At 41.4% G+C, this 25,778-nt stretch overlaps 3 protein-coding genes across 5 annotated transcripts in view; all 3 read left to right on the forward strand.

The window, feature by feature from the left end:
- Positions 1-2,362: 2,362 nt before the first annotated feature.
- On the forward strand, positions 2,363-6,693 carry nabp1a (nucleic acid binding protein 1a). 3 transcript variants are annotated; one of them, XM_080478684.1, is made up of 7 exons: positions 2,363-3,295; positions 3,493-3,631; positions 3,756-3,827; positions 4,835-4,919; positions 5,114-5,183; positions 5,598-5,643; positions 5,729-6,689. In XM_080478684.1, the coding sequence occupies exons 1-7, from the start codon at positions 3,202-3,204 to the stop codon at positions 5,820-5,822; spliced, it is 600 nt and encodes a 199-aa protein (XP_080334810.1). In that variant the 5' UTR covers positions 2,363-3,201; the 3' UTR covers positions 5,823-6,689. The 3 variants fall into 3 exon arrangements, with proteins under 3 accessions (XP_080334810.1, XP_080334808.1, XP_080334809.1); XM_080478682.1 differs by having other exon boundaries at positions 5,598-6,693; XM_080478683.1 differs by having other exon boundaries at positions 5,114-5,165; positions 5,598-6,689.
- A 4,547-nt stretch (positions 6,694-11,240) lies between these two features.
- Positions 11,241-13,505, forward strand: LOC308118502 (C-X-C chemokine receptor type 2-like). Its single transcript, XM_080477948.1, has 2 exons — positions 11,241-11,285; positions 11,738-13,505. The coding sequence occupies exons 1-2, from the start codon at positions 11,279-11,281 to the stop codon at positions 12,811-12,813; spliced, it is 1,083 nt and encodes a 360-aa protein (XP_080334074.1). The 5' UTR covers positions 11,241-11,278; the 3' UTR covers positions 12,814-13,505.
- A 2,347-nt stretch (positions 13,506-15,852) lies between these two features.
- Positions 15,853-25,778, forward strand: part of spegb (striated muscle enriched protein kinase b) — a gene marked incomplete at its 3' end in the record, with an annotated part of 40,178 nt that continues 30,252 nt past the window's right edge. The window contains 1 exon segment of the mRNA XM_080479135.1: positions 15,853-16,913. Coding sequence (XP_080335261.1) covers positions 16,496-16,913 — 418 coding nt within the window. The 5' untranslated portion in view covers positions 15,853-16,495.

Consider the following 25,778-nt stretch of genomic DNA (forward strand, 5'->3'; position numbering starts at 1 on the left):
TGACGAGGCTATCAATAAACCAAAAACAAAACAAAAAACAAGCTGGTGTGACTGAAAAAATAGTAAGTCAAGGAATCATTTACCCCCGGAATTAGTTGGTTTCTGTGAAATTTTCGTGAACTGATCCGTTAATCTTCTGAATATGGAACGGTCACAATTCTTGGTGCATTCTTCACAATGGGGTTTGGAAGCTGATTGTTGTGCTTATTGGTGCAAGACAAACCTGTTTGGGGTCTTCAGAAACTACCAATTTGCATCCGTCTTTGGGGTTTTTGAAGGTTGTTCTGGAACACCAAATCCTACAGTGATCTCTGTTTCGTTAAAACTGGACAAAACTAGACTGGAGTGCTAAATTTATATTGGTTAGTAAATTACAAAGCCACGTTCACTGAAGTTTACAAAATCAATGCCATTTAGACCAACAGTGCACAACAAGTACAAGTACAAGCAATATAAATATTTAACCTCTTTGATGGGCGATAATCAGTTTCAAGACGTTTCACAGGTGAGAAATAACATATTCTGTGATGGATACTTGGTGGAGTTTTCTGTATTTATTAATCACTGTCTTTCATCCGCGACTGGCAACACCGCAAACTACAGAGTGAAGGCAACTTGAATGCAATGTCCATGACAGGGGGAACTAATGGTGACATGGCTGAAAGTGAAACGGCTTACGTGTCCAAAGTAAACCAGATGAACTGGCTTTAGCATTTTATTTTAATTACTATTTCCACTATCAACAGGCCTTGCCAAAAGTATGTGTACTTCTGTTTAAGGGAAGAATGTCTATAAGTGTACTTTATTCATTTGGCCATTCTATAAACAAATGTTCCCTAATCTGTTTTTCCATGGAAACTCCCCAGTCCTCTTTATCTAAAATCAAAGGATTGCCTAGCGATTCACAAAGAAGTTATTGGCAATAATTGCTCCCTTTTGGACAATACAGGATTACATCTGAGAAAATAAGTCGTTGAGGATTTTTTTTTTAATTTTTTTTTTTAGATGTTTCAGAAAACACCTAATAGTTTAGAATCAAATTAAAATGTTCGGTGTGAAGTACTGCTTTCATGATATTACTGCAAATTCTTTACAAATATCTAATCACCACTTCTCTTGATGTATTTTTCTAGCCCTTCAAGATCCGTATTGATGGGGAGACATAAGCTTTGTTTCTTAAAAAATAAGAAAAAAAATCTATTTTCCCGAAATATTACACCAATATATTTTCAGTATAATGGCGAAAAGTGTTAACTTCGGTTTTAAATCTCTGTATTACTGTCTGAGGGACATTTTTATCTCTGGTGTTCAGATGGTGTTTGTCTCCCTCTACTGTTCACCAAACGCCTCAATAATCTGTGCTCCATTCATGGAATTGTTTTGTCTGTTTCCTGTTTGAAAAACAATTATGAACGGAGAAATCAACTTAAACGTGTCGTCAAATGATTTATCTAATCGATACAAATAAACACAAAATAGGATGATCTTTTTTTTGTCTATGTTTAAAAGCAAACTTCATTGCGCACTACGTGTATCCAGTCACGGTGGCCGAGAGGTTAAGGCGTTGGACTCGAAATCCAATGGGGTTTCCCCGCACAGGTTCGAATCCTGTTCGTGACGATTTTTTGTCTTTGTTAAATTTAATTATAACATTTATTAATTAATTACTGGTAATACGGTCTGTTTTTCCCATGTCCCACTACAGCCTTAAAAGTTACTTACAAAGTCCTAACGTCTTCCGTTGGGGTTTTGTTAGGAATTGAATAGGAACTGTTAACACATCAGAATAATTCTAAATACAATAGTACTAAATGAAACGTATGAATGTTATTAAGTGTATTTGTGTGCGTCAATACGCCAGTAGTCTGTACGCGTGCTGGTTTAAGTGTATCATTATGACATCTACAGCAATCAGCTCTATATAGTTACTGACGATGTATGTTACGATTAAAACCCCAAAAATGTTATGATGCATTAACGGGAGGGATTGCTGCTATCTTTCCCGTTTATATACTTTTTAAAATTTATATTTACCTGGTGATTTTAGATTTTTTGACTTGCAGTTCCATGTCTATGTGCAGTTCACTCATATGTTTTCATCCTCGCGATATTTGTGAACGGAATCCGTTTGGAGCAAACCAACTGCCGCCACCCTTTTTTCTGCACGATTTAGCATGATTCCACCGCTCAAAATGTTTACGTACGTTTATTTATAGCAAAAATATTTTCGTTATTGTCTGTTGCTTTCAGCTTGCTTCGTACAAGAACGTGCGAGTCGCATTTTCTACTGTCACACCTCCCTCGTGTGCGGGACAATGGAACCGGCCGAAAGCTATAAAATGCACCGGCGATTCTAGCTGACGTAGTTCTTGGGGGGCATTGTGGAAGAGGTGGTTCTCGTGTAGTCAAACAGCTTATAACAATCTTAAAATTAGGCATTTAGGGATTTAATTCTTGGACATAAACAGGGGCAGCATATATGAGGCTTTTCGAGCATCTGTAGAGTCGTGGGAGACACAGATAGCCAGAGATTTTAACACACTTTGCTCGTGTAACAAAGCATTTGGCCAGACTGCGCGCTAAACAAAGCTTAACAGTTCCTTTATACTTTCAGAGCCACACAAAGGAAATGCCGTCGACCGATGTGAGATCAACAACGTGAAACCTGAGCTTTCTGAGGATAGTGTTCTCTCCAAATACCTCGCAGCATTCAAAGCATTAGCAGGAACTTGTAGACATTTTGTTGAAACAAGCACCTCAGGCTGGACCAGGCGCTATCGGACCTTCTTGTTTTTAGCCGATTATTTCCTCAGCTGTCAAATCGATCACTGCGTACATGACACTGGTTAACTCGTGTTGTGTGAAGAATGATGCTGCCATTATGGCGAAATGCCCAAAGAGTCGAATCCTCTCATTTAAAGAAGGAAGCTAACTAGCGAGCTAGCACACTTAGCACGCCTGCTTTTTTTTTTTTTTTTTTAAAAAGGGGGCGAATCATAGTTTATTTCTATCTCCTATCTCTGTTCATCAGAGCTGTTTCCGGTTAAGACTTGAACGCAAAGTGCGTTTTTGTTAAACTAGTTGCGGGTCATAAATAGTTTGCTGACTAAAGTTGCACTGTAAAATAGCGTGCGGTTAGCATCGAGTTAGCCAGCTAGCCGTTCAAAGTGTTGGGAGTTGGACGGATCGGGGAGGCCAACAATGGCAGCGACGTCAACCGAGTCCGTGTTTCTGATAAAGGACGTAAAGCCCGGGTCCAAAAATCTGAACATCGTGTTCATCGTGTTGGAAATCGGTAAGTTATCGGCAGCACGGTGGGGATGAAGCGGCGTATACCCCCCCTTCCCCTCCCTCCCACCCTCATCAGACCCGTGTGTGCTTTTTCTTAAAGGGACAGGATCCACACTGAAGCGCCAAACGTCTAACTTGTATATTCGCATGTTGATCTCCCTCCTATAGATTTCTCACTGTATTTACTCTTATTTCCCCCAGGACGAGTGACCAAAACGAAGGATGGCCACGAGGTGCGCTCGTGCAAGGTGGCAGACAAGAGTGGCAGCATCGCCATCTCTGTGTGGGATGAGCTGGGGAGCCTCATCCAGGCTGGGGACATCATCAAGCTCACCAGAGGGTAAGACCGTGACCCACAGAGCATCTGGTCTGGAGGCTGAAAGATGGATGTGCAAAATGCCTTTTTGCAAAGAGTTTCTCAAACGTTTTCTGGTGGTCGCTTCATTTTGCATCTTCTTCCTCAGCTATGCATCCATATGGAAAGGCTGCCTGACCTTGTACACTGGAAGAGGAGGGGATCTCCAGAAGATTGGAGAGTGAGTATCAACAGAGTTCTGGTTGGCTCACCTTGTTCATTTGTGCACCATTACAATCTGAAGAAAATTGTGATTTAAATAGGGATGTCAACCATAAGGCCCGCAAGAGGCTCCAATCCGTCACCAAGCAAATATATATAAAAAAAAAATTATCAAAGAAAACATTGTTTTTGTTTGTTTTGAATTTTTTAAACAAACTCTTAAAGTAGTAGAGACAACACAGCCCTGAGTTGTCACTATTTTGCACCAGCAGTTATCACAAGCATTCGCTTTTTGTTGAGATTGTAGTCATGTCCAGTAGTAATTGTTTTCTGTGAAAATAGAAATACTTAATTTATCCATGGGGGAAATTCCATTGGCATTTTCATCGCATATATTCTGCACCACAACATCGAAAACCTTTGAAGTTTGAATTTAAAGGTTATTGTGATACTATTTCACCGTTCCAGCCCACTCGAGATGAAATTGAGCAGCAGGGCACCCCTGAATTAAAGTATATTTGACTCTCCTGAATTAAAATGACGTAATTGGACAGTAACACTGAGAATAATGACACCAAATGCACATTTCTATAATTCACTTTACTGTAGATGTGACAAAATAACAAACTATATCTGTACATGTTGACAAGCTATTCAAAGTATTCAAGTAAGTTTATTGATTCCCCAACATGTGTTGGTATTAATTTCTTTTAATGTGACAAAGATCAGGATCATCAAACTTTGAACTTGTCACCTGTCACTGAGAGAGATGGGTGTGCTGGGGGTTGGAATGTAGTTGAAGGTCTGTGTGCGAGAGGTCGTCCTCGCTATACAAGGACACAACGTTTGGTATCCTGTGACAGTCGCATGTTGGTTTTAGGAGATGAGTGGAACAAGTCTTTAGAGAAAAGTGGTTCAGTGTCTCGCACTCTTCCAAAGTATATTTTATACTCTCTGATCTACATTTTCGGGCAAAAACGGTCTAGTGGGAGTCGTGTCCAACCCTTGAATATGTGTTCCTTCCAGGTTTTGTATGGTGTATTCGGAAGTGCCCAACTTCAGTGAACCAAACGCAGAGCTGCTCGCCCAAGCGAACCCGCAAAACAAGCCTGTGAGTTCTCACGAGTTGGTCACTCGGCCGTTTAAAGATGTCATCTGACTGGAATGTTCTGTCTCAACTCTAAATTATACGACGAGTTCCTAATAATCTTCGATTGTTGTGCACGTCCCGTCTGAAACAGTGAATTTGCCACTTAGTCTGTGCGTCAGAGATGAATGGGACTTTCTCTTCCCTCCCCTCGACAGGGTAAACCTGACCAGAATCAGAGGGGGAACTCGCCGCCGAATCAGAATTCAGGTACACCCGCCCCACCAGGTCAGTACATCTTCCTTTCAGTGAATAATGGCGACACAAAGCGATGTACTTTTAAAGCTTCCACAGTGCAACGCGCCTAGATTCTGCCACTGGAGAGTCGCTCTGAAATTTTGGTGGATTTAAAGCGTGATTTAAAAAAAAAAAAAAAAAAGGCTTGATGGGTTATTTTACATGTGAAGTCTTTTAAAAACACAGGCAGCAAATCAAGTCAAGAAGAATACAAAAGCCAGTGTCGTGTCCAGATTATATAATAAGACTTGTTCATGTCTGTACACAATGTGAAAGCATTGAGATGAGCAAAACACCAGATTAGTATGAAATAATGCAATTATGTCCATGAATAACAAACCGTTGAGAAAAAAAAATAAAAACGATCTTGAGCTTCAGGACTCACCGGTATCTCTCCTCCTGCAGGTAACGGTGCCATGCCGCCATTCGCCAACAACAACAACAACAACCCGCCACCCGGCGGCGCTCCCCGCGACTCCGGGTTTGGGAACGCCGGGCGACCCAACGGCCGATCTCCCGGCAACGGAGGGCCTCAGAGCGCCGCCGCCGGGCCGCCACCAACCACAAAGTCCTCAGTTACCATTAGCAACGGCAGGGACCCACGACGTGCCAAAAGATGAGAGTGGGTGATGGGAGGAGGGGGAGGATTTTGGGAGCGGGTGTTACATGAGAAAACCATATATACCCCCCCTCTTTTTTTTTTTTTCTTTTTAATCTCTCTGCCCCGTCTCCGCCACAGCCTACGTCGGCTTTCACAATCCATCACGTTGGGGACTGCGTACGTACGTTTCTCTGCTGGCGAACAGTCGAATGTGTTGTCGATGATGCGTCGTGCGAGGAGTTCTCTCAGTAATCGTCCTGTTCTTGATGCACCGCCGGGATTTCTTACATCTCTTGAGACAAAAATCTTGAGTCTCGCCACAAATTGCCAGTTCTGTGCCAGTGTTAACTGCCCCCCCCTCCCTACTTCATGCCAACCTTGACTGCCCCCCTCGCGTTCTTTCAAACTTCACACCCTACTTGAACACTTGATGCACTTTCTTCTTTTTATTTATGTCGAGGCTTAGCTAGTCGTTTAAATCAGGGGATCTTTTCCTGCTTTTTTGTCATTTCTTTTTTTTATTTTAACTGACTAGTGGAAAAGGCCTTACGTTTGTGTGACTGAGCTCTTGGACTGAAACACTTATAAAAATCCTTCAAGAGGGTTTCCTCCCCTCGCTTAACCAAACTGCATCCGAAGTGACTTTGTGAAAAATAGGTTGTTAGGCTGTTTTTATTCATTCATTCAAGACATGTTTTATTTTTTTTCCCCCCTCTTTTTATTCTCCATCGTCTGTACCTTTTTATCTCGGTGGGACCACTTAAATACTCCCGTTAATGGTTCACCAAATAAAACTTAGAGTAAATTTGCTGCCACCTTTGTTTTTTTGTAGTCTGTACGAGACCTTAAGTTATGAGTGATATCAATAAAACGTATGCTATTGCTGGTCACGCTGCACTTAAGCTGTAATGTACAGTAGTTTGAGATGAACTCAGACCTTTTAACAGCCCTGCTACCACGTTAAAAGTGACACTGCTGCTTTTCACAACCTTGTTTTGGGTTAAAATCATCACCTTTTGCCCCCATAAGCCACATGTTTTTAGAATATTTACAAGCTTATCATATATTCAAAATCGTGTTCTTTTTTTCTGCTGACAGTATTTAAACCTCATTGTGAGAACCTGTATGGTCACTATCAAATGTCCTCCACCCCACAGCACCATCTAGTGGTTAAGAGGTGCAGTTGAATAATGTATCAGCCTTTTATTAATTTTTTTTAAGGTCAAGGTAAAGTCACATGCTTAAGAGACATGGAGGAACTAATTTTAACTTCCCATTTCACAATGAGAGGAAGACGATCACCTTTTTAAAAGAAATCATTTGCATTTACTGATTCCATTTTGAAGCAACACATTGCGTACGTCCAACACCCCCCCCCCCCCCCCCCCCCCCACGGTTTCTTCATATACTTTGTTGCACCAAGCACCTGAACACTCTGCATGTTGACGTTGCCCCATCGTCACTGCGGTGGACACGACTAGTGAGTTTTTCCTCTTGTGTTTAGTGCACATCAAGGCAGTGGAGCGTTTTACATAAAGCCTGAATTGCAACAGTGCATCCTCCATGTGTTCTGTGGGATAAACAGAACAAAGTAAGTGGATAGTTGATAGAAGGGCAGAGCAGAAACAAAGCCATCTGTCATGTTGTTTCATCAGTGTGATACTGTAGCTGCTTGAAAAGAGTCAAACAGGGCTGTGGAATAGTTTTCGTTCCGAGGCTTTCAGAGCAAGTCCTTGTGTGGCGTTTTGCACAACATGATCATCAGTGAGTGAAGTTGCTTCACGTCTTTTGGGCTTGAAAGATTTCGTAGTGATCCATTATCGTAGCATCAAGATTTGCCGGTTAGAAAACGGGATATTTACCGGTTTGAATTCTAACCGGGGGGGGGGGGGGGGGGGGCACACTGTGTCTCCCCTATACGATGCCCTTCACCCCGAACTGCTTCAGAAAGTCTTGGTGTCAAATAATCCCTGGATCTCATCGTCCCAAGTCGCAACCTTCAGAAGAGAGGCAGAAATATACTATCTCCGTCTGGACCAACGTTATAGCTGTTAGGAAGCAATAGATACTTAATTCACCCCCATGATGGGAATTCACAGTTCCACCAGCATCAATAAACCATAGAATCAAATCAGAAATAAACACAAAATGAAGTTCAAATAAAACCTGAAGTTTAAGGTGTGTGGTCCAATGACATAAACATAAATGTGAAACGTTTTATATGCATTGAGTATTATCAATACAGAATTAACCCTCAACACGCCTCCAGACAACTCAAAGCCTTCTAAATTCTTCATTGCAAAAAGATTGTAGAGGTTTTGATGATTTACCTTCACTTTCCCAGACTCCACCTCATCTTACAATACAGCCTAAATAACCTCAGAATCCACTTTCGTTACACGTGCAGCCAACATTATCACCAGAGGAAATCATTCTGGTTCTAACTTGACGTAAACAAACACTCAGTTCGTCACACTCACCTTTACACGTATATCTAGAGTCACCAATAATTCTCAAATACTTCTTTTTAACCAAACTCCCCTGAATATCTTCACACCTTTTTCCAAAAGCCACTTCATGATCCAACACAATCTGAGCAACTTTTTCACATTAAGTGCATTTCTTCTTTTGTCCAAGTCCTTGAACAAAAAAAACAAGTAGTTGCTGAGCAACAGGCCCTTTAATAGATTTCAGTCAAGATTTGGAGTTGGCCATTAATTTCTTAAAGGTATTCTTGTAGTAGCCGACTGGCTAAGCACCTGTTTTATTGCTCTAGATCAGTGTTGTTCAATCCTTGTCCTGAAACACCCCTGCTCTGCATTCCCCCGACACATTCCCCTGTTTATCCAGTCCAACACGACCCGTTCACTTATTTCAGGGGAGTTTTAGGCATATTTCTAAAACACAGAGGGCAGCGGGTCGATCGGGATGAAGTGAAACATGGCCATAAATCTCATTGTGCGCACTAATGCGGTTTTAAACGTCTTTAACAGTGATAAAGTTTGTCATTGCCTCTATCAATCACATTCAAACAATCTGGTTGATAAACAAAATGTAATAAATACAATTCATTAAAAAGTAACCCTCTAAACTAGAGGCGTCAAACATATTTTTATCTCAGGGGCAACTACATCCAACCCAGTTCCACTATTATTAATAATAATAGTAATAATACATATCAACAATTCTATCTACAACCATTTCCTATAGCTGTTTCATATATATATATATATATATATATTTTTTTTTTTTAATAATTTAGTTTATGAATTAATTTAATGATTCCAACTCATATTCCTAAGGTGTCGTTGAAGCCTAAGAGGGCTTCACATTATGTGGTTGATAGATATATAGTTGATGGAACAAATGTCAGCCATCCCCGTCAAGGAGGAGTCTTGACATATTGTCATTATGGCAGCCAGTCTCTGAGTAAAAGCAGTTCCATCATATTGGAGCAATGTCAACCCCCTTTGTTAACCCCCCCAAGAGACATGGGGCCCGAGGCAATTTCCTACCTTGCCTACCCTGTTGCAACACCTCTGGCAGTTGGGCACATTTCAGAATCAAACGGAGAGAAGCCGTAAGAACACGTTTGACAGAACATTATCTAGTTGGCCCATGATTATTTTGAGCAGAACACCAGCTATAGCAAGGGTTTTAATCCCACACCACTATTATCCTTTTCTCTCCTTCTATCCTCAAACCCAGATTGTAACAACAGAAAGTCTCCATCTCTGACTCTGCTTCTGCAGGTTTCTTCCTGTTTCTTCCCTTTCCAATTGTAGGGTTCTGCTCTGTAAAAGTGCCTTGAATGGACTCAGTTATGTTTGGCACGATAGAAATAACATTGAATTGAATTGAAATCTGTTCCAACTGTTCTGCTTCACAGACAACCCAGTTGGTCCAGCAGATAGTGAAGGAAAAAAAAGTTAAAACTTCTTACACATAAATGAATTAATGACAAAAGTCACACTAAATGGCATTAAAAAGATTGTTGCTGTCCAATTAAATTAATTCCTGTTGACCCCCCCCTTTTGACACATTGGCCTGTACAAGTATGTTGTTGCTACCTAAAGTCTTATAAATCTAATCTACTGCGCGTCAAGTCTTGCAGGTTGGATTTCCCAGTACCGCTTATCCCCACTTCTACTGCTCCAACAACGAAATTCCACATGACACCACCTCTTGTCCATATGTTCTGGGATTTGTCCTGAAACTTTGGCGAAGTCTGTTCTCCCCAATATCTTCCACCAAAGCGGAGCTCTCATGAACCTGACCGTACAGACGCATTTGTAATTGTGAAGTCACATTAGTCACGGCTTCCAAAGACATGCATCTGTGGTTCCTTGGTCACTCTAAATTGCCCGTATGTGTGAAAGTGAGAGTGTGAGGTTGTCCTGCGATGGACTGGTGACCTGTCCAGATCACTGCTTTCACCCATAGTCAGTTCTAATTGGCTCTTGCCCTTTTTGGAATTGGATAAAGTCCTACAAATATTGGATGAATAGATAAATGACCATCATTTGTTATTTTCTCCATAATAAGTAACTATCTGATCCTTTAAAAAATTGTTTTATTTAAATTCCCTTACTGGTTTCTGAACCGTATGTCCAAAACATGTTTGTGTGTCCCCACTACCGCTTTGAATGAAATTGCTGCACTTGTGACACTGGAAGTTGAAACACATGAGAAGTGTGGCAAGAAATGTGATGTGAGACGCTCATGTGTCCACGACGACGCGTGTCATGAGCTGGGAACTTCCTCCTCGAAGCGTCCGGGGGAGTCGATCAGACGTGCGGCTCCCATCATGTGGTCAATGATACATGAAAATTTCACTAAGCCGGTGGCACAGGGCCACAGCGAGGTTTCAGCTCCTCAATCCTGTGAGCTGCGCTTTAAGCAACCACGCTCATATTTTATATTATGTTGGTCTTGAAAAGTAAACTTTTTTTTTCCCTTCTTTTATTTCACTGTATAAACCGTGAAATCAGGTAGAGCTAAGGCAATTGAATGTGTTCCTTTTACATTCGTCCGGTGTTTGTTTTGAAACCTCATGAACCAACGGTTTCTCTTTCAATTTTGCCCAACAGTGTGACCTGACATCTCATGACAGCAATGATTCAAATAGGGGGTTGGTTCCATTTAGGGGGAAGTATATGTTCCAAAACAGTGGTTAAGAAGAGACTCGTGAGAATCATCAGTATTTCTGCATAAACACAACATCTACACAAATTAAACTGAAAAATAAAACCAAACAAAAAACTAAAGATAATGATAATTAGAAAGAAAAGTCAATATGGAGCAGATTCACTGTATAAATCGTAATATGCAGCTTCCTACTTGAGTTCTTGAGCAAATCAAAGTGTTGATGAGTCAAACAGGAAAATGGACCCGATGGGAGGAGAGTAGAGAACTGTTGGGCTTGTTTCCCACCAGCTTGTGACATATTGACTTACTCGTTGCCTCCTGCGGAGAAGACGCCACAATGACTGGTGAGAATTTTCATCCTTTGTTTTTTAAATTTTTTTACATCACAAATTACACTAATCTAGTTTTTGTATAATATGCAGTTTCACCTTTTGTAGAATGTTGAGTGAGTTCAGGTATTTCAAGACATCGGATTTAAGCTTTAATTTATTTTGAAATGTCATTTGATATATGCTACTGGGAGGAAAAGCAAGACATGAAATTGTGACCCAGACATAAAAAATAACAGTTGAAAATAGTTTGTCAACTACGGCAAGTCAGTAAGCCAGGTTAATTGAGATAACTGTAATTTCTTGGAAAGTAAAAAAAAAAAAAAAAGAGCATCAATCCTAAGGGCTATTTTAACGAAAACAATCATAAGACTGAATTGCTAAATTATCCCACAACACCTGTTGTCACTAATTGTGATAGTTTCGTGTATTAGAGTCTCAGGCATCTTCTCTATTTATATCCACAGATCAGAACATGTCCTCCTTCATCTTTGACTTTGGCTCCATTTATGATGAGCTCAACCTGACTTACAATGATTCCGAGTTTTTCATTGACCCTGCTACGCAACCATGCAACCCCTTCATCCTCCCCGATGGCGTGACCATCGTCATCTGCGTCTTCTACATCCTGATCTTCGTCTTGGCAATCCCTGGAAATCTGGTTGTGGGGTTGGTGATCGGCCTCAGCAAGCAGTCGCTGCAGCCCTCTGACCTCTACCTGCTTCACCTGGCGGCCGCAGACATCCTACTGGCCATCACCCTGCCGTTCTGGGCCACCTCCGTCACGCGGGGGTGGGTGTTCGGCAATGCCATGTGCAAGATCGTCACCATCCTCCAAGAGCTGAGCTTCTACGCGAGCATCCTCTTCCTGACTTGCATCAGCATAGACCGGTACATGGTGATTGTGCGGGCGATGGAGGCCCGCAAGGCGAACCGGCAGCTGATCAGCTGGGGAGTGTGCACGGCCGTGTGGGCCGTCGGGGCGCTGCTGTCCCTGCCGGGCTTGTTCAATTCCTCTTTCTCCTCCCAAAACTCCAGTCAGACGGTGTGCGCGGAATTGTACAATCCAAGCAGCGCTGACGAGTGGCGGCTGGCCACTAGAGTTTTCCGCCATGGGTTGGGTTTCGTCATCCCCTTGGCCATCATGCTGTCTTGCTACGGGATCACCATCAAGCGCCTCCTGCACATCCGCGGGGGGTTCCAGCGGCAGCGCGCCATGAGGGTCATCGTGTTTGTGGTCGTCGCCTTCCTGCTCTGTTGGACGCCGTACCACATCGCGGTGATGGCGGACACCTTCTTCCGGACAAAGGTCGTGCCGTACCAGTGCCCGGCGCGGATGGCGGTGGATAAGGCCATGTTCGCCACCCAGAGCCTCGGCCTGCTCCACAGCTGCGTGAACCCGGTCCTGTACGCTTTCGTGGGCGAGAAGTTCAGACGGAGGCTGCTGCAGTTCTTGACGAAGATGGGCATCGTGGAGAGAGCATCAGTGTCCAGGAGCAGCAGGTCTTCTCTGTCATCGGAGATAACCTCCACCTTCATGTGAGAACCCATATACAGATTAAACCAGTTGGTTTCAAAGAATGGCATAGGCCTCCCCTAGAGGTGCAAGAGGGCACTGCAGCAAGAAAAAAAAATTGAAATCTGAGGGGCAGGATGCCTTTATCAAGCATGACTCAGTCCTTTAATCATGTTAAAAAGAAATAAATTGAGATTAAAAATGCTAATTAATTTATAGATAAAGGTCAGATATTTTTCAATAGAAGCAATTAACTAGCATTAGAAGAGTTATGCTTTCATTTGTTATGGATCCAAGCAGCGTTATCTAAAATGTGAAAGATGTTTTTTCCATTCCAGACACGTCAAAACATGTACAAAATACAGATACATACAAACAAGAAAAGATAAATATAATATATATATCATAAAATATGATGGTGTTCAAGCTTTTTATGGTGGCCTCATTGTGGTTTAGACTGTTCAGATGAATGGACACTTCAATACTGAACACATGACCTGAAGCACTAGACTGCAGATTACTTCACTTCTTCTTTGCACATATCACCCAGCAGCTAATATTGGGTGGATTTTTATCAACAAATCTAATATTTCAACATGTTTTCATGCTTTTTTGAATGTTATTTAACTTGGGGTTTTTTTTTGGTTAATGCTGCAAACATGGAGTTACTATTTACCCTTTTCCTCAGCCTTGTTTAGATTTAAGGAAACTGAAATATTATGAGTAAAAAACAAAAACAAAAAAAAAAAAAAAAAAATGACAATACTGAGAATGATGGAAGACCTTTACATGTAGCGAAAAGCTGTGGGGAATGCTGTAGAAACTCCAGTTGCAACAGTTTTCTGTTAGTTTGTGAAATATTTGCAGTCTTATACGACGTATTGTATCACGTACTTTGCATCCATCAATTTCTCGTATCTTCATTACCGTACTTTCCACTTATATTTCCAGGTGAAGGTGCAAAGTGCACATTAACTGATCTCAACATCAATTTCTAATGTGTGCAGACATAGTTGTGACCTTTTATTTTTGTATTTTTTATTTTGAGCTTTTGTATGTTTTGCTGAAGACAGCTGGTTTTCTTTCACAAGCGTGACATATTTGTACTTTCTTAATTGTTGAAATATTCGGTGTAATAAAGTTTTATATTTACAAAAAATCTGTTTTAAGTTGTTATTCTACAAAAAAGCCAGAAAAAACGTATTTATCTTTATAGTCAACTTCACACCTTTGCGAATAAGCTTGTTTGAGGAGAGAAAACCCACAAGAAAAATATCTCTGACAGTTCAACTATTTGATTATATATGACACAACAGACATAATTGCTTTTTATTTGTTTGTTTTTGTGATCATCTTATCAAGATATCAGTATGTTATGTGGTAAAAAAGTACATATTGATGCATCAAATCTGTTTCGAATATAATTGTAAGATTATTATATTTATTTGTTATTTTAACAATCATTACATCTATTTAAAAAAAAAAAATCTGAAAGTTTCAACCATTTTCAAAGTTCTATCGGTATAATTGTAGCTTTTAGACTACAGGAAAAACATCAGATTTTATCAAATGTAATATTTTTTCATTTTAATTTTAATGACATATGAAAATATTATAAATAATAAAATGAAAACACTCAAAATTTTTTAGTTTTTGTTAGGAATAAACTGTGTAAAGCGTGAGTCTGAATTATTTGGAAAATAAACCTTTTGCAATTATTTGTTTTGGAGGTGCAACTTTTTGGTTTTTATGTCTTCTAAAATTTTTTGAGAGAACAAAATACACAAATTTAGATGTGTTTTTGGCTAAAAATGTTTTTTTAAAAATCCATAATGACAGTTGACTTTTTCTCTGAAATTTAAAATTTTTTGTTTATTTCCACTGCTGCTAATAGACATAATTGGTAAATATGATGCTCATCAAACCGGTAGAAACATAGTTTTACCTCTAAATATAGCTGTGATCAAAACAAACTATTATTATTCTTACCAAAGCACTGTTCTTCATTTTCTAAATGCGAAATAATAAATCTTCCAGGTTTCATAACACAATAACTGTTGGTAAATCTGTTCTTCGGTCTGTTGCGATGATACGCCATCACATATTGGAGCAACAATGCAAACATGTAAACAAACACATTGTGAGAGGGAAGTGTGCTTTTTAGCAGAAGTGCCAAACATGCGGTCCATGGGAACAAAACTGCAGTAGCAAAGTGTCAAAATGACCAAAAAAACATAACATTGAAATAAAATTGTCTCTGTCTTATTTACAGGAAGTGGCTGTTTCAGTAAGAGTAACAGGTAGAGAAGCTTTCTGTCTAAATTCTGTTTAGACGGAAACAACAGAAAACTGCTGAAAACTGTAATATTTATGTTGGACCACCAGGAAATGTTCTTAAATCAAATGTGCCATTGAAACTTTTTTCTCAATGAAACTGACATTTTTTCCTTTTGTTTTAACAGGAGTCAGTGATGCATTCGCTGAATTTTACATTAAGAGCTGAAAAGTTGCACAAGTTTCCGGATCAGTGAGAGAATCACTTTAGAAGCTCATGTTGACCCTCTACCGCCTCGCTTGACGCACAGAAGTGATCAGTTGCATTGATACGGGAGCTCCAAAGAATAAAAAGGGATACTCTTCTTCCATGGATAAGGTTGTTAGACAAACCATGTTACCGTAACCCTTAAAATATTTTATTCCATTCTTTTTCATGGTTTCCTTCTTGTAGGTATTCGTCACCCATTCAGATGAATCTAAAAAAAAAAAAAAACCTTTACTGTATAAAGTTATCTGTTGTGACCACACAGATACAACAGATCCCAGTCAGACTGTACATTTGACCTACAAATTAACGACCGGTACCGACCACCCTGCTCCTTTGCGCTGAGTGTTGCACCCTCTCACATGTTCTACTGACCCCAGGTTGGCTAAAAATGAAGAAGGGGGCGGGAGCCTAGCAGTGACAGATCAGTGTGCAGCTGTCATTGCAAGGCTTGCTGACCCCCCCCCCCCCCCCCCCCCCCCTCAAACTCACTGGCTGAGTCGGGGGGAAATTATGAGTGAGGTGGTTTAACTCACGGGACGGAGAGCTGAGTGGTGGGATGGGGGATCTGTGCGACTTGCCGGACAGGACTCCATGTTTGCCGGGAAGCCCGAAGCAGAACAACTGTTCAAGGCCACCAGTGGATACGGAAGACTCAAGAGTCGCACGCCATGTTTTGTGAAGACGTTTCACACTGGTGGGAAAAGGTTACCGAAGACTGAGGAGTCCGAAAGGAGGAGGGTTAGAAGCAGAGCCGTCACTTCCAAGAGACAAGTCCAGGGAGCTGTTAATGCAACATGATCCAGTGGGTCTTGCCCTAAAAATACCTTTGGGCAGGAGAGTGGCAGCTATGTCTTTCCACTTGATTACCTGGTGATTACTTATTACTTTTTCTTCGATGGGCAACACCTAAGATCTGAGAGCTGCCATTGGAAGGGAAGTGATCATTGCACATGTCTCAAGATAGTTTAAGTTGTTTTCTTTAGTATATCTAACTTTTTGATAAATGTTTAAAAAAATAAAAAGTGAACATAATGTTGACTGAAAATTACATGTGAAGCTTGTTCATTGACTGTAATGTGGAGCGACTGGATCCTACTTGAGGGTTCAGTTACCGCGGTCGCCAAAGAGTTCAAGTAGAAGGTTCTTTACTCAGTTAGTTGAATCATGAGAAAGGCTGAAGTGCAAATGACCCTGAAAAAGGGGGCAGACGAAGCGGTGGCACCGCCGAGTCCCATCATCCCCATGAAACGGTCCAAAGCGAGCTCGGAGCAGGTCGTCCCGGATCCCCGAGGTCCTGGTGGTCTGACCCAATCTCCTCCTGTTTTTATACGCAAAATGAGGAACGCCGCCGTGGGGACGGGCTGCGACATCCGCCTGAAGGTAACTGTGGCTGGAGACCCTCAACCCTCCTTGTACTGGTACCACAACGATGAGCTCCTCAACATGGAAAACCAAGAATACGGAGGACTCTGGATTAGGGATTGCAAACCCAGTGATGCTGGTCTATACACCTGCATCGCCAACAACCACATTGGAGAGGCCCGGAGCAGCGCCGTGCTGGCTGTACTGGACCTGGGTGAAGGTAATAAATAATGAAATAATGAAGTATTTGACGTTTTTAATTATCTTTCAATTGGATGATATAGTTTTGTAAGCTTTTACACGACGTTTCAAGTGAAAACTGGTAATTTTTTTTTGTTTCAGAAAAGTTATGCGTTCACAAAGCAACGTTATGAAAATGTTTCTTTCCACTGAAAAAAAGGTAGTTAGTTACTAGTTGGCGCCATTGGTTGCTTTTTGTAATAAAACCACACTCACATGCGCCCAGTTCGATTGTTGTGACGTTGACACCCTGGAGGCTGCCATTGTTGTTATTGTCCATCGACTTGTTCGTGTGCAAGCAACTATTTGCTACAACCGTGGTGCGCATGCGCAGTTGCAGCATTTCTGAAAAGCGTTTTTCCTCTTTTTCATGGAGATGTAGCATTTCAGTAAAGTTGCTCTTCACCCCCATTTCCATGGAGACGGAGCCAGAGCATTTTTGAAAAGTCCCACTCTGCGAGCCTTTTCAAAAAGTTGCATTTTCATTGTCCTGTGAACGGACCCCCAACACGTAACGAAAGTTTTCCATTTTTCGGCTGAAAACGGTGTCTTGTGAACAGGGCCTTACTGGCTCTGAGGCGATTGGACGAAAACTTTTCTTTCTCTTTGGAGCTCATTGATGATGATTGTTGATCCTTTCATTATTGCATTGAACTGTACTTACAATGGAGCTGTAATCAATGTCAACCCCAACTACCCAGAATGCCTCAGTCTTCTAAAAGGCCCTACTCTCATAATAACGAGAACTAAAACGCGTATAGGGCCTGATCTACTAAAAAGTTGTGCTTATAAAAAACGGCGCATATTGTTAGTGAGTAGGATATATTGTTATGTAAACGAGGCCTGCATCTCTTCTGTCGCTGTACCTTTTTATTGATATGAAGGCACTATAGGCCTCGAGGTTAAAAAGCAGGCAGAGGATCGAGGTTTGAAGGTTTGAATCCCACCGCCGGGAGGTTACCATTGTGAGTAACTGAGCAAGACCCAAAACGCAACCAAACTGGCAGCTAAATATATTTGCATGAACATCCAATTTAGGTTGCTTTATATAGGAATAGTGAATCAGGACTGTGATTTAGTCTCATGTAATCTCTGTTTGCTGACTGAATGTGATGTCTAACATCTCAATGGAGCTGCATTAACCTCAAAAGCATCCATTCATATATCTCACTTTATTCAAAGGACTGTGATGAAATTCAATGGTTCCAGTTAAAAAAAGTTAAAAATAAGTGGATGCTTATTGACAGGTTGGCACATGTAGAAAAATACCTAATATACCCTGGTCTGTGAATAGCCTTAAGCAGTCAAGGAAAGTGTATTTATACATAAAACCTGGCAGAGATATATTTTGCTCGACTGAGGTCATTTTTCACATCCTGTTTTTAATAAATTCCACTAATCTGCTCTATATAATGGAAAGCAATCTCCAGTGTGCATGGTCAAATAAGCAAATCTTGCAACAGCTTTTGCTTTAGTCGTGAATCCTTGGAAGAGTTTTGGCCAAGGTTGCTCAGAAGGCCGATTTATACATTCTGATCTATAAAAACCTTCCATTTATGCTTTTTGTCATCCCCCGGCGCTGATCTAAATTCAGCTCATCTGAGAAGTCCGACCACCTCTGCTGCTCTGAAAAATGACATTACCAGCTCGCTCAAACGTGCCCTTCATACATCCGCCGAAGTACTTTGTCATCCTTCTGCAGTGTGAATGTGAAGTACAACCTATCTCTTCAATTTGTTCCCGCTGATAGAAAATACTGCGCCACGGCATTGCAAGTGCATGAATCCACATATCAAGGCTCATCACGTCGAGCTGAAAGGGCTTCAATAGTTTGGCATCAATAACGGTTCGGGGAAATGGAAGCATTATCTGATGCTGTAGAAAAAACGAGGACCAGGTGCCTCAGTGTTCGATCTCCTCAGAATTCAAGCAACTCGACTCTTTTGTGCCGAATCATGATGGGAAATTTTGCACTGCAGCAACCGTCTGGTGTTCAGACTGAGACACTTTGAGATTACAGGGATGTCTTGTAGTGAATAAATGCCCGATGCTTGAGTAGATTTCACAGAATTAACATGATCCCACAATGATAAGACAACATGTCGGTTACCAAGTCAATAGTTGAAATGAGCAGAAAGTATTTTCATTTGTATTTTTTTAAAAGATATTGATGGTGAACAACTGTCTTTTTTTTGTTGAGGAATTAGAGTGTAGATTTCCACCTCCAGGGGCACCTCAACTTATTGATCATTGATAACACAATTAACTTCTCTGTGATTCGAATGTCTTAGGATCCACTTTTCAATTCATTTTTACGTTTTTGTTTCAGAAAGGTTTCGCGTTTATATGGCAACAGAGGATCTACATGGAAACTGAAGACAATGAATGTTTTTGCAATGGAATCACACACACACACACACATGCATGCAGAGAACATTACTCAATACTAAACAGTAACAATAGCAAGTACACGGACAGGATGTATGGACAGTTGGATTGCTATTCCGGAGGATTGTCAACAATAAAGGATTCTCAACAATAAAGCGGTCAAATTCCAGGAGACTATAGACTGGGAGTCATGACACATTGTTGTTATTGTCCATCAACTCATGTGCAAAATAAGTATTTATTTAGTGCGCAGGCGTTTAAAGAAAATAAATAAATAAAGCTGCATTTTGCCCCATTTACATGGAGTCGGATAATTTTCAAAAAGTTGCGCATTTATCAGTTGTCATGTAAACAAACTCCCATAGCACAACAAAAGGTTTTTGTTGTCACCTGAAAATGCCGTACCGTAAACGGGGCTTTAGATAATATGCTGATTCCAGAAAAAAATCCCAAAGACCAATTTTGTAATTGAAGTGAATAAGACATGAAAAAAAAAATTAAAAATCAGTACAGCTCTATACTATATAAACTACTACTATATACTATATACTATATACTATATAATATATAAATGTCAGGACCAGTTATATACCTTATTAATTATATAGCAGAACAATTGAGGCTCTTTCAGAGTTGTACCATTCTGTTCACAAACATAGTCCTGTTTCATTACACTAAAGTAAAATAGTCAAATAGAGTTACACAGTTATACTATTATATAAATATGGCTTCTTGTTCAGACAGTTACAATAGTCATGTCGATTTTGACATTGACTGAAGGCTTGAATTTGGTCCGTTTCCAGGATTTCCACGCTAAGTTTAAAGAGTATAGTAGGTTTTATTCAGGGAACTTTGACTCTCCATTTTAACCTTCAGTTTGATTCAGCTCTCTGCTGCTCTGCCTTGTGCGTAAGTCTCCAGCTGTCCCATCACTCAATGATACTGCCCGAGTCCTTTCTCTCTCTCTCTCTCTCTCTCTCTCTTTCTCTCTCTCTCTCTCTCTCTCTCTCTCTCTCTCTCTCGCTCACTCTCCCTCCCTCGTTCTCTCTCGCTCTTACCGTCTTTGAAAATGTCTCTCCGTCCCGCCCCCCTTGTCCACCGACTCGCCGCAGTTATTTTTACAGCGGAATGTGCCAGGCCTTTAGATTTTTCTGATGTTACCACAGGCCAGCGTCTCTCCTGTTACACAGGAAGACATCACGGCTAATTTTAGCCCGGCCCTGTCCGACTCCCCTCACACACTCCCGTACACTGATCAAGGAAAAGGCCAAATTTGAACGCGAGACATGCAAGCTCATATGTTGTACGCCACATGTCGTATGACGTCATGCACTTTCCACAGTTTTGGAACTGTAAAGCCTACGTTCCGTTTAGACGTCAAGCTTTTAATTTTGCCCAGAACTGACTGATACCGTTAAAATTACCGAGATACACAACCATTCTTTTATTGATGTGTTTCCTGCATGACAAAGGTTCATGCATTTCTTTTTCTGATCGCTACCAGCTCTTATGCTGCTGTCTGTCGTTGGGTGCTCGTCAATACTTTTTAGATGTGACGTTGACAGAAATATAGTGCTGCATTGTTTTACCTCATTTATCTTTTGCGACATTTTGGAGCTGAAACTAAACGCAGGGTCATCGACATATTATCACATAAGTTGATTTGATCATCTTGTTAGTTAAAGTTGCCTGTTTCAGGTTGTGTGTTTAAACTTGAAGGAGCTGATTGACTCTGGACACCATGCACACACACACACACACACACACACACACACACACACACACACACACACACACACACACACACACACACACACACACACACACACACACACACACACACACACACACACACACACACTACAGCCTGTAACTAACTCCAAAACAAGCTATAAAGTGATGGCGATCCCAATAAGAAAGCTGTGCTGCCTTTCCAAGGCTTGCAGAGTAATTTTACCACTTGGCAGGGTCTAAATGTGGGAACTTTAGAAGTCGCCACTGAGCGTGACCGCAGCCCCTCTCCGGTGTGTTTGGATGGTTTCCTCAGTGTGTTTGTCCTCCTCCTGGATCGTGAATGTGAGCGAACAGGTGGAACCACAGTCACACTCTGGAAATCCCCGACATCGCCATGTTGTTTCAATCAGCAGAACCACGCGGTTACGACCCGGCTCTGCTAAGAGAAGGATGTAGGTGTAGGAAAATACTTTTTCCATTCACTCTTGAAGCATCATCAAAAGGCTGATACTGATTTTCCTGGATTGTCTTTCTGATGCTTTGACGGGTCTCAGCCTCAATGTATACCTCAGCTTTAAGTTTCAATCAAACAGAGTTGCTCCAGGCCAGGCTTTATAGTGCATTAAAGGTTTCTACTTTGCTTGTCTTTAGAAAATAATGTAAAATGGGCAACAGCTCATGAAAAATGAAACTGGGCACAGCGATCGCTAAACGTGGTTGAAATACCAAAATCTGCCCCTGGTGTTGAATTTTTAAACCTCTCAGCAACAAGCAGCAATCTTGCTGTGTGCTTTGCACAGAAAACACATTCATCTGTATTCTGTTGGATGACTATGGCTTTTACTTGGTTGATGGTGATTTTCTGTCACTTTGTGTTTGATTATGCTGTTTAAGTCCGACCTGTTCAGTCACAGAACAAGCGGTGATGACGAGACCACACAGAATCTAATCATGACTAACTGCAAGACATATTAGAGTTCAGAGTGTATATTTTGAATCAGCCCTAGGTGGATGCACAAGTCAACCATGTCATTACGCTGAGAGGGTGTTGGTCTATTTTAGCCGGGTCAGAAGTGTAACCACTGTAGTGCAGTGGTGAAGTTCTGCACTGCGGGAGCATGGCGTTTGATTCCTGATTGATGCAACAGTTTTTCCAAGAATTCATTCAAATATGTTAATTTCTTTTTCTTTTTTTTTTTGATTGACAATCTCACGAGGTGCCCTTCCTTTTCAATGGGTGCTGAAGTATTGGAGCACCCACAGGATCGGCACCTATGGTTGTGAGTCACTTGGAAAAACAAATCAACTCCGTCGTCAGTCTGTACAAATGTCCGTGTACTCCTATTGTTGACGTTTATAGCACATTGTCCTGTGCTGCGTGCATGTGTTTGTCATTCCATCGCAAAAACAAGCAACAGCACTCACTAGTTGCCCAACATGTTAACTGCATCGTTTTCAGCGTTTCTGCCGTTTCCGTGCAAACGGACATCATTTTCAAAACATTGCTGTGTAAACGCAAAACCTCTCCGAAATGAAAACACAAACACTGTGCGTTTTCACCTGAAATGTTATCGGGGAAACATGGCCTAGGAGTTATCAAGGGGATCAGAGCTGAAGCCACAATCACTCCAGGCCACCCTGTAAAACCACTCCGCTCATGTAGTACAAGTTGCTGTGATGTGTATATGTATTCAAAGTAGATTAGCTCAACAGACTGGCGAGCCTTACCGTCGGTAACAAGCAGCGACATAAAACGTCAACGTACCACACACCGCTCAGGCAAATTCATGTTTACTCAGTTCCGCGACCACTCCAGTTGTCAGCTATTATTTAAGTAGTCAGACTGTGCCAAAGCACGGTGAGCTGAACAGAAAGGGCTTTGTTTTGCCATTGTGGCGACGCTGAAGTCGTACAGGGTATATGGGGGGGGGGGGGGGGGGGACACGAAGTCAACATGAAGAGCAGCTGCCAAGGAAACAAAGGCACTCCGCATGACCTGAGATTACATAACCAACAGAGCATGTAATTAAATCCGTAGGTATCTGCAATTAGGAAAATGAGCATTTAGTTCATATTTATGCCTTTAACCATTGGATATTGGATATGGAGCGTTTTAAAGAATTACCTTAGAATAAGGTTTTGAGAAACATCGGTTTATTTAACGATTAGACTTCACTCATCGTGCCCACTGTGTCGTTTTGCCTCGAGCACAATGGGGTTTATTGTGAAGTGAATTGTGCTTTTTAGCCTAAAACTCATTCCTAGTCAGTGATGAAATGAAATGTGCAAAGCAGGGTGGCTTTTTGTTTCCCCCTCCCCATCAGTGAAAGAGAAATCTTCACAAGTGAGCCACTTAAAATGCAGCGTGTAAAAAAAAAAAAAAGGATTACTCTGTAATCAGCGGCGGTTGGAATATTCACACACACGAGAATGCGATGGGTCCAGCCCGCGCAGTCAGTCGGCTGCCACAGTAACACGTTTTTCTGCTAGAGCTAACTGTGCTCCGGCGATGCAGAGGAGCGAGGAGGTCCCTTTAGCTGTTGCAGAGATCCCCCTTCACCACTCCCCCACCCCCTCTTTTTTTTTTTCTCCACCGACAGGCTCATTACACCAGTTGAAGAATAAGACACAGACACATGGGGAGGACGGGAAAAATGAGAAATGTCAACCAATGCTGTAGAACAGTGATCTCAAGAGGGCTGGATCACTCCCACTGGTTTTTCTGCCTATCGGTGTGCGCTGCCTGTGGGGTGGAACACAGCGGGGGAAGATGCTCACACTGTCGCTGGCTATTGTGTGGACAGGGGGGCTCCCTCATAGTGGATGATATGCATTCAACAGACATTTCCACCTGCGGACGGAGGGATCTGTGCTTTTCACAAACGGATTCTCTGAGAAGAGCAGCCGAGACTCTGACTTGTTATGTAATGGATCAAAGTGCCTTTCCATCCGTCTTTCTTCTTTGATTGAAAAGCTCTTCACCTGTGTGATAGCGGGGGAGTGCCGGTATATAACAAGTTGAGTATTTTACATCCAAACTGCTGGAGTCTTTCTCAGAAAAAAAAAAAAACGCTCCTCGTTCAGGCGTGTAGTAATGGCTCGGAAACCCCGGTGTGTCTCGGGGAATACCCTCCTGCTGAATGTTAGCCAAGGCAAGAAATACCTGCCGAGGACTTACCAACAATGACCATGACAACCAGTTTACACCAAAGAAAATAACCAGGCAAGTGCTGTTTCAATGTATCTTAATGTCATCCTGAGTTGGTTGAAGTATTTGCTGTATCGACGGTGAAAATAGTGTAATAGTGATGATGACACATTGTATTGATGTTGCCGCTCATCCAGTGGCCACACAGTGTTTATTTTGCCAGCTGACGGTGTCAGAGGCAGACGCGGCGCCCAGAGGAGCTGAGGCCACTCAGTACATCCTCGATTGAAGCGGACCAGTGTTACTGTGGAGTATCATCACCTCGGCCTATAGAACCAAACCTCAGAGCTTGGTTTCAAAATAGATCTGGAGTAACTTCAGAGCATCTCAAAGAAACTTTGAAAAGTTCATTAAAATGTGGCTGTACGGTGCTGTGACATTCTAATGGAATTGAGGAAATACATTTATCATTGATTACATAATTTTTACTTTCCAACAACTCTCAAAGTATGACAATGAGACAGAAGCTGAGTTACCTACTACAGATAATATATAAACTGATTACGTACAGTATATTGTATTTTCTTATAAGAATGAGCATCATATATACCAAAAGCCTATATTTTCCTCTATTTAAATAATTTTACAAACTTTTCTAAACATTATTATTATTATTAATTATTATTATTATTATTATTAATCTGTCTGTCTGTGTGTGTGTGTGTGTGTGTGTGTGTGTGTGTGTGTGTGTGTGTGTGTGTGTGTGTGTGTGTGTGTGTGTGTGTGTGTGTCTACCAGTGAATGGCTTATTATTTTACTTACAATGTGGCTCAAATGAGCAGGACAAAGAAAAATTATATTGCGATGCTGTTTGAAAGAAACCATGTATTTATTCACGTCCCCGGCCGATTTCATGGTGAAACCGTAAAATCGCTCTCAATCGCATCTGAATTTTGAGTTTTGGAGATGTAACTGGTGCGCTGTGGTTTTGTGCATGGGTGCAGTGGGACAGCATTATGATCGACGCTGTGGAGGGACTTTAGTGGGTTTTGTAGTAATGCAGTCACTTGAGATGTCACGCTCCCATCACAGGCCCGGCATGTTCATTACACTGCGTTAGGTGAAGTGTGTTATTCATTTAGGGCTGACGTGGTTGAATCAAAACCTCTTGTGACGTGACAGATTCCTTGAAGGATTTTGATCATAACCACATGTTCATATTCTCTGAAACTTTAAACTTCAGCAGGCTACAAAAGTGACCTGTGTGACCTCAAACGCGAGACATCAATACTTGCAAACTTCATGTTTAGTTCGTCTCAATGGGCAACACATCGCCAATCAGTTGCATAAAAAGGTTGCTTTGTCCAGTGTCGAGACAGCAATACAGTAATCTTACATGGGTCCCGGTTTTGCAGGATGAATTCTGCAGTCATTGATGTTAACATGAAAAAGTTGACGACTGAAATTGAACTATGAGAAAGTGTTTGTGTTGTATAAAAATGTGAAATTGTGTGGAAGTTATTAAAATGTGACTTTAGCCATAATGACCAAAGTGATCATCATTACACAAATCAC

Source organism: Lipophrys pholis, assembly GCF_963383615.2.
Source record: "Lipophrys pholis genome assembly, chromosome: 13".
In the NCBI taxonomy this organism is placed as follows: domain Eukaryota; kingdom Metazoa; phylum Chordata; class Actinopteri; order Blenniiformes; family Blenniidae; genus Lipophrys; species Lipophrys pholis.

Coding starts and splice junctions, on each gene's coding strand:
- nabp1a (XM_080478682.1), top strand. CDS start 3,202: ATGGCAGCGACGTCAACCGAGTCCGTGTTTCTGATAAAGGACGTAAAG. Junction 3,632..3,755: donor ATCATCAAGCTCACCAGAGG/GTAAGACCGTGA, acceptor CTTCTTCCTCAG/CTATGCATCCATATGGAAAG. Junction 3,828..4,834: donor GATCTCCAGAAGATTGGAGA/GTGAGTATCAAC, acceptor TGTTCCTTCCAG/GTTTTGTATGGTGTATTCGG.